The sequence below is a fragment of the Halictus rubicundus genome, chromosome 1 (genome assembly GCF_050948215.1).
Source record: "Halictus rubicundus isolate RS-2024b chromosome 1, iyHalRubi1_principal, whole genome shotgun sequence".
NCBI classification, from domain to species: domain Eukaryota; kingdom Metazoa; phylum Arthropoda; class Insecta; order Hymenoptera; family Halictidae; genus Halictus; species Halictus rubicundus.
In genome coordinates, this window is record NC_135149.1 from 19,094,386 (window position 1) to 19,103,036 (window position 8,651).

Below are 8,651 nucleotides of genomic sequence, written 5' to 3' on the forward strand. Positions count from 1 at the left end.
TATTCCCGCAGACACCGACGAAAATCCGTTTTCCGTTCAGTAGAGTCCTCTTTTCTTTTTATTTATTTATTTATTTTTGGATAAATCGTTTTAAGTTCGACGACGATCGCCGCTTCCCCGTGAGAAAATATTCCGTCTATCTGACCATCGACATCTGTGCCCGACCTCTTACCGAGAATCAGCTGATCGAAAATATATTTGTTACTCTGTCTGTGCGTTTGAGTAATTTGAGGAGACACCTTACGAGTAGATTCAGGAAACTCGATTCGAGGATCTGTTGTGTTCGCTCGTGTACAGAGCAAAGAAAATCGTGTTCCCCGGCGAAACGCGTTCGATTTCGATGGAGATTAGCGTTTTCCAAAGAATGCTAGTTGTCTGAGCTAACGAGAACGAAAGGGAAAATTGGCTGACGATCTGAGAGGAGTATTTTGAACCGCCCTGTACACGAGGCTCGTCGACGATCGAGCTTAATCTTTGGAAGCGCGCCCCGTAAATCTTCTCATTGATATGTATTTTCCCTTATAGTACTAGGAGACAGGCTACTCTGATATGTATCATAGTTCTCAGTCGCAATGTTTTAGGAGAAAATCGATTGGAAGGCGCGTTCTTTGCGTCCTCCAGCCGAGGTTGTTTCCGGTTTAGCGAAACGGCCGCGTCCTGGAGGATCGGGATCGGAGACATCGAACGAATCGAGAGAATTCCGAATCGACAGCTCGCCGAATCGTAGCAGAAATTATACTGTATCAGATCCGTGAGAATTGTGTGCGGTGGGTTTGATTTCTTGCGACACTTCCCCCGCTATCGAACGAATGATCGAGAGCGTTTAGGCGAAGGGATCGTTCTTGAAGAATCGGTTGCTCTCTTGACCGGTGATCCGCTTTTCACCAGAAGTGTACTGCACCACGGACTTGATCTGGTCCGTTGCAACTGGTCCGATGCACACCAGGGGGTCTTTGAAGTAGGAGCACACCTGGGCAAAGAGGGACAAGGTTAATCGGGGGTAGTGACATCCCCATGACAATTTTTCCTGCTTCGACTGTGAAAGCTGCGTGAATAATTTTTACCTTGAATAATTCTGTAGACTCTCCTGAATACAATGGTATATATATATATTTTTGTATCATTAAGAACGTTTAAACGTGTTCAATTAATGTTTGAAGAGAGCAAGACGCTCGACTATACGGAAAAATGTCTGGGAACATTGGTGCGTCGGAGGTGTATCTCTTTAAATATTTTTTAAACATGTCTAAACGTTCAGAATGTTATAAACAAATATACCGTTGTACTTGGGAGAGTCTACAGAATTATTCTACGTAAAAATTATTCATGTAGCTTTGACGGTTAAAGCAGGAAAAATTCTGAAAGTCGAAAAGTTTATTTTTCTTTAACAATTCTCAAGTACTGAGAGTATATAGATGCTTTGAAAAAGTGAACGAGCCTAAACATCGCCAATTACATAGCTACAAGAATGTTTGATGGTTAATCAATAAAAATTTGGATGCCAGAATGAATGTAAGGAAAATTAGTTCGAGCTCCATCGATCACGCGGCGAATAGACAGCGAGAGGATTGAGGGGGTAGGTTTTAGTGCAACGTCAGTACTTTTCTGGGTGTCTGTCGATGACGTCTTTGCAGCTGACAACACAGGCCGCGTCCGATGTCGCACTCGCCGGATATGTTGCACTCTTCATCTGGAATCATTCAAAGGATCGGTTACCATGCTGGTAAATTTATATATAAAACGTCTGTACGTAAGAGCTTATAATTATCTCTTTGACGTAATATGTGAATTGACCTTCTACCGTGAAACGTCGTTCAAGGGACAAAGAATAATCGAATAGTGCGTGGGTGGAGGGTTGGTACTCACTGTAGAGTTTGTTCGATGTCACCGGTGGTTGACACGACCGGGATTCACGGCCAGGAACCTCGGCACACATCAAACCAGTCTCACAGTCGTTGTCCCTCCTGCAGAGTTCGCCTTGCTTCTGTCCGAAATCGAAGACACAGTGTCCGACCACTGAAAGCCATAATCATTCACACCTTCGTCGAAATTAACCCCTAACTGCCTAGGGCTTTCAATCTTATTAGAGTTTCGAGCATTTGGGTCTACTGGAAAGCACTGGTTTGTGATTCTGGTTTTTTATTTGCAAAAAAATCAATTTTTGCAATTTTCTGTGAGTACAAGTGTTATGGAATATGTGTGCAAAAGGATTTGTTTCAATTCGTCAAATGAACATAGTTATAGGCGTTTGAATATCTTAAGTTCTAATTGACGAATTTTGAAACATGCCCCTTAAAACATACTCTATCAAAAGATATACAGTGGGTTCTCGATATATGTCAACAACATGGGTCTTGCCAGCGTCAGGTATCGTCCAGGAGACATACCCCAGCCGTGTTATGTTTACACTCCTCAACGTCCGGATCATTCCGCGACGTTTATCATCCAGGCCTTGGCGACATATATAGAGAAATCACTGTATAACTAATGTGGTGTTCATAATTTTTGATTTAAGAAAAATAACCGATATACTTCAAATATCCATAGATACATGTGCAAAGTGCTAATGCAAAAGGTTCGGTAATTTTTCTAAAAAAATTCTGAAATGTTCTTGCAAAAATGGCTCCGAGAACCAGAGTACCCCGTTAAATCTAATTTCAAGTTGAATCAAGATGAGAATTACCTCTATCAACGTTAACACAAACGGAGCCGGCGCAACAGTGCTCGTTAGCTGTGCATGGTCTTTCCTCGCATGGGACTTCCGCCAATTCCTCCATCGATTCCCCATAAGAGTTCCCGTAGGCACCGGTCAGCGGCCGCTTCAACCGAGACACGAAAGTTAGAGTTCCCCACGGGGGACTGCGGGACGCGATATCGCAACGAAAGTAGAGCAGGTCATGCTTCGACTGCCATAACTTTGCGCTGAATGGCCGCCGTACGTGCCACCGACGAATTTGCGAACGGCTCTTTGCGACGGAAGCGGAAATTCTTTCCCCGTTGATAAAGTTGCCGGGGATTTATGTTACTCTCTTCTTGATCCCGCTAGAGTTATCTCGGTAAATATGGGAAAGTTTCATTTCAACTGTCTCGGCAAATTAAATCAAAGTTATGACAGTTAATTAACTCTAACTGGTTTGTACTGCCCACCCTGGAGTCTCAGAAATTCAACGAAAGTAATTTATTTAAGGAAATAAAGCCGAATATATTAATGCAAAAATCCATTTTTAAATTTGATCAAATAACTCGGTCTTCTATTTCTAGAAGACGCAGCGACGCAGCAGTACTCGAGGCATTAGCATAACAATCGTAGGCGCAACGTTTGCAGAAGCGGCGTCGGATTGCGTGCGATTTTCGAGTTCGTTGGAATTTTCAACGGGATCAATCGCCGAGGGTATCTCTTGCGTTCTCTCGTGAGGATCGTTCGTGACCGAGAGCTGGGTTTCCATGCAGCTGTTACGTGAAAATAATACATATCGATCGAACGCCGCTCGTACTGCGGCAGAGAGTCGCAACATTGCGATAGGGATGGGCGACTAGCGGGAACGTTTTTGCCGTTTTAATCGGCCTGCGGAATTTTTACCTGATACAGTCCCGATTTGGCCATGTAGTCGCCGTGGCCACCATAGCCCAGGTTCGACAGCATCTCCGGGCTGAATCGGTTGAACAGGCCGCCCCATGCATCGACAGCGAAGTGCATCGTGTTCACCAGGGCGATCACCGCCAATGCATCGCACGTGCGCATCTTTGACTCGCGATCGAGTACACCGGGGAGGTTTCGGGATCTCTGAAAACCGGATCCGGGACCTGTAGCTCACCATCGACTCAAATTTCTGGCTCGACATAACTGAGCTTTAACCCTCGTTCAGAACCTCCACCTTTTCATTTTGAGAATATGCAATTACATTTTCACATGTAGCTTCGCTGAGCTGCTACAAACAGTTGCGAAATATAATTGCTCTTATGTACCTTGCAACAGTAGCATTATTGACGAATATTATGTAAATCAGTGGAATAAGTCACTATTAAAGAGTCGTTTCGAGCGTCTAACTCGACCACAAAAGATTAAGACGACCTATAATTGATCTGGGGATCTTATGCATTTATGACAACGAATAGATCAAACATAAAATAATAAAAATATTTATAGAGTCCGAAAGATTTTCAATCTGCTTGTCATCTGTTCGAACAATTACAGGAAACTTAGTTCTACATATATAATTATTCTTACAGATTTAGTAAGACAGATTAGAAGGTTTATGGAACAGTATTTCCAAGCTAGCAATTAGCTAGTTGCAGCGGCTCGTGATTAATCTCACACAAAATCTCTAAATGTATATTAAAGTGAAGGTAAATGTGCTACTAAAGCTAAAACAAAACGTACAAATTGATCTTAGTCCTGTAGTTCGACTTATCGTTTGCGCATCAATTTCTTGCAAGATTGGTGATATAATAACGGATTTATTTTAACACTGTTGTACAAACAAGTTTCTTGCGAGATCGGTAGAGACAGGAAGTGTAAGAGGCGTCGAATGTGTCGGTCAACAGTCGCGCTCCTCACATGCGATTGGCGCGACTTTGAATCGTTGACGTCAAAACTGTACGAGCGTTGATTTGTTCAATATTTACAACACCTATAATTACACGCCGAGGTCTCTCATGCCCCACCCATACTTCCTGCACACTGATTTTTGCTACCATATTGCAAAATCCTTGTACACTGTTCAAGAAATGAAGGACTTTATTAAAGAATAGACATCATTGATTCAGATTTAAATTGGACCACAATGGACATTTAATTCTGGAAAATTAATGATTATGCCAGGAATATGCCATTAGTGTGCACGTTTCTGCAAGAAAAGTTACTAATTAAAAGCAAAGCTGTGGTTTTTAAGGGTTGAAAAGCTATTCTTTTCTGTATAAATTGTACGAAATTTTCGGAAAGAGCCCAATGTAAAATTACGAGGAAGAAAACATTTTACCTTTGCAGAGTGAACATTAACATGTAACAGAAAATATTTTAATAAATTACAGAATATTAAGAAATATCCTAATCTAAAATTTCGCAAAACAATAGACCTCCGCAGGACGTACACACAATTCTACTAACTTTGAATAGTACAGCGGAGAACATTTAAATAACATTCAGAATATGTAGAAACATTGTAAAATTTCGCATCGCAATAAAACAGTACACCTCTGCGGGGAGAATACTAAATTGTTACGTGCAAATCTTCATCCCCCATCTATAATATGCAAGTTCCCCCGGTTCTAACAGTCTATGGTTTCATGTCAGGAGATCGTGCGAACAAGATAGCGACCTAGGCTGCACCCGGCAGCCTCTCGGAATCGAGTGTCAGGGTGGAAGATGCAGTTGCAAACAGCCGCGAAATGCAGTTGTGACTTACATTGTTCTGCGACTAAGTCCTCCTTCAGTTCAGCCGGTTGTTCCCTGTAGGAAGGATCAGCCCGCTTTTCTCGCCAGTTCCCGGGATCAACAAGTCCTCGATGGAGTTTGCTGGAGGACTGAGTCCAGCCGCGGTAGCATTGGCAATCTATACTTCCAACGTCGTTCCGGTTTCCCTAGCACAAGCTCGCGGGAAGCTCCGCGCTTGCGCGCCCCCCAGCTTCTTTCCTCGACACGACCCAGGTGACATTTTCCCTCCATTCAGATCTTGCGATTGACCCTTTTTATTCTACACGCGCGATAACCTTTTCTCACTTGGACAGAAAAGAGACCGGCGAGACGAACTTCTTTGATCGCTAAAAGGATCATCACCTGTGGCGACAGGCTCTTCAATCAATATGACAACAATCTTCAATTAGATCAGAGTACCAGCTGGCTTTCTCTCCTTCGAGTTCGCGTTGTTTCTCGAATTTTTTCAATTCTTGGTGGTTCGTAGGTTTGTAAAGGCTTCAGAGGGTTGACAGACCTATCTTTCAGAAGAATTTTCCAAGGGCTATTTCTAGAATTTCTGTAGATTGTTGGGGGTTTGTGGATGTTTGATGTGGTTTGGAATTCGGGGATGCGTTTAACCCAGATTTTCGGTGCTTTGTTTCTTCTCAAGGAGGTTTCGAGATTGATCTCGAAACGCCTTTTCCGGTGTAGGCAGTTAGAAAGCAGGCACGAGCTTCCGCGAAGATTGCATCCTGTCCCAGGACGCAGCAGCGCCGTTCAACGGGCGCATAATCGTGTAGGTGTCGAGCTCCGTCCTTGTCGCTCTTCTCGCACCGCCATTGTTTCGGTCTCTCTTGGTCGTATTGATCCAGGTGTCCTGATGTTCTACTGGCCGGTCGATCCTGCTCCACGTACAGGGTGTTCCTCAGCTGTGGGACCCCTCAGCGGTAATAACTATTCTTTTGACCCAGCAACGCTTAATTATAAATTAGCTCCCTGCTTCGAGACTAAGGCAAGATTAAATAATTTTTCTCTGGATTGAAAATGGTATTCGCAGCTTCATAATTAGTTGAAGAATGCCAAGGAAGATCGAAGGACCTTGTTCACCCATTTCTGTTGGAAATGCATAAAATCTGCAGTCGAATTTATTGGGATCATTTAGAAAAGAGAAATCATCGGTTCTAACTTTGTTTAGCGACTATCCTGGCCAGATTCTTCCAGAGTCGCACTTCTCTGGAGGATTAGAGATTTGACGTGTTTACCACGATGCAATCACGGTTCATGTGCTCGCGATACGCATCCGTAGCATGCATGCGCTCGCGGCGCACGACCACCTGTCCGTGGAAATGCCAAAGTGTCTCGCGTTACTCGTGTAACGCCTATTTATATTCAGTCCGCGTTTCTCAATGGGGAAAATCGAAACGAAAACTGTGTATTCCGTGTGTGCCAGCGTGGGCGAAAGTGCTTATTAATCCTTAGCACTCGATTGGCGACGACTCTGAGGCGCCGCCAGAAGTTGTTATAGCATCATTCAAACTATTGTTTATATCATTACATTACTTTGTATTTAACAAATTGAATGGAAGAAACATTAGAATTCGTAAAATGAAAATATTATAGGTAGGAAGAACTGTTTGGTTTTCGAATTAAAATGGCTCCGAGCAAAGGGTTAATCCTCCTGAGTAGGATTAATCACAAATATGCCGTGCGTGAAAACAATGAAACCGAACCCCCTTTCGAGGATATTTCCCGGTCACGTAACCGGTCGGCTCGAATCGGCCTGACCCATTTCCTATTTTATTTTTTTTTATGTTTTTTCTTCGTAAATGGACGCGTGCGTTGCACAGGATGAGCTCCCGTCACCTGTGATTAACTACCTGCGCAGGGGTTGGGACGCGACAGTTCAGGTTACCGCTGTTTCCAGAAACCTGATCGGAGTCGTTTCAACTCTACCGTATTTGCCGCTTCCTAATTGTTGCTAATGATAATTGCCGCGATGGCGACAAAATAAAGAATGACGCACGCTCGAGGAAATTAGATAAATGAACGGATATAATCCATTCGTTCCTGGGAAACTGTTTTTCTTCGTTAGAAAGGGGTGGCGGTGGTGGCTCTGTTAAATGTTACAAATAGACTCCGGATTTTTATGCAAAATAAAAATTGTCTGCGTTCATTGCAACGTGCAGAATATTTATTTCTTCTTTTAATAATTTCAATGAGTTGGAAATAATGGGAAAGTATTTTTAAATTCCTGTTGTTCAGTCTTTAGGCTACACAAATATTTATTTCTTCTTTCAGTCATTTTAACGAGTAAGTAAAAAATAGTTCCTCTTTGCATAAACTATTTGGTGTATCCTCGTAGAATAAGGAAAACGAAGGAACGAATTGTAGAATTAAAAGGTTGCGTCAAGGGGGTTGATCCGATAGCATCGCGAAAAATGGTTTTTCTAGAATTTTTCAACACATTACCGTAGGGTAAGGAAAAAGGAAACGCGATGGAATAAATGGTACCATTACTTATGTTCCCGAGCAGTAAATGGGAAAATATTGGAAAACGTAACACGGAGGAGGAGTCTACGGTGTCACCGTCGTTGTGGTTCAATTTTATGAAATTCAACGAGTTGTGATTGGAACCAGTGGCGTATCAAAAAGTGATTTCTCCCGGGAATCATTCGGTACAGACTCGTACAAACAGAGAACGAAATGGAATAGGAATAATATTACTTGCGTCTGAGTACAAGAAATGAAGTTTTCAGAATGGAATGTGGCAAAGGAAAAGTGTATTTCTTGGCACGAGGGTAGGGCGAAGGTAGACGAGTGGGTGGATCTCCTTCCAGGAGCGTAAAAAGGTTACGACGTGAATACGCAGGTGTTTCAGATGGAAAATTCTCGGTAATGCTGATGGAGTAGCCATCTTGGTTGTTGTTTAGCCAACTGGGACGACAGAAAGAGGGTAATTAGTATGTATAACCGCGTATGCTACTCGGGCGCTTTCTATCGCGAGCACGAACTCTTTGTTTCATCCCTTTTTTTCGCGTGAAAGTACACGGGGTGATCGAATTATTATGAACGCTTCGAAACTACCCTTATTTGAAGTTTGTTAACAAATTGGAAATGATTTATGACTAGATTGCGATTCTTTATGCAAAATAAAAATGTTCTGCATTAACTCCAAGAAACGGGACTGAAATAAAAATACATTTCTTCTCTTAAGTAAATTGAAAATAAATTGAAAATAATCTAACAATTCTATTAA

General features: G+C 42.5%; 1 protein-coding gene and 1 long non-coding RNA gene across 2 annotated transcripts; one reads left to right on the forward strand and one right to left on the reverse strand.

The window, feature by feature from the left end:
- Positions 1 to 48: 48 nt before the first annotated feature.
- Spab (space blanket) lies at positions 49 to 3,742 on the reverse strand. The gene is made up of 5 exons (XM_076792196.1): positions 3,581 to 3,742; positions 2,684 to 2,819; positions 1,867 to 2,016; positions 1,602 to 1,690; positions 49 to 970 (listed from the first exon to the last, which is right to left on the reverse strand). The coding sequence occupies exons 1-5, from the start codon at positions 3,740 to 3,742 to the stop codon at positions 824 to 826; spliced, it is 684 nt and encodes a 227-aa protein (XP_076648311.1). The 3' UTR covers positions 49 to 823.
- On the forward strand, positions 3,657 to 6,743 carry LOC143356480 (uncharacterized). The gene is made up of 3 exons (XR_013082678.1): positions 3,657 to 3,772; positions 5,395 to 5,647; positions 5,728 to 6,743. It is a non-coding gene; the product is annotated as an uncharacterized LOC143356480 (long non-coding RNA).
- The last annotated feature ends 1,908 nt before the right edge of the window (positions 6,744 to 8,651 follow it).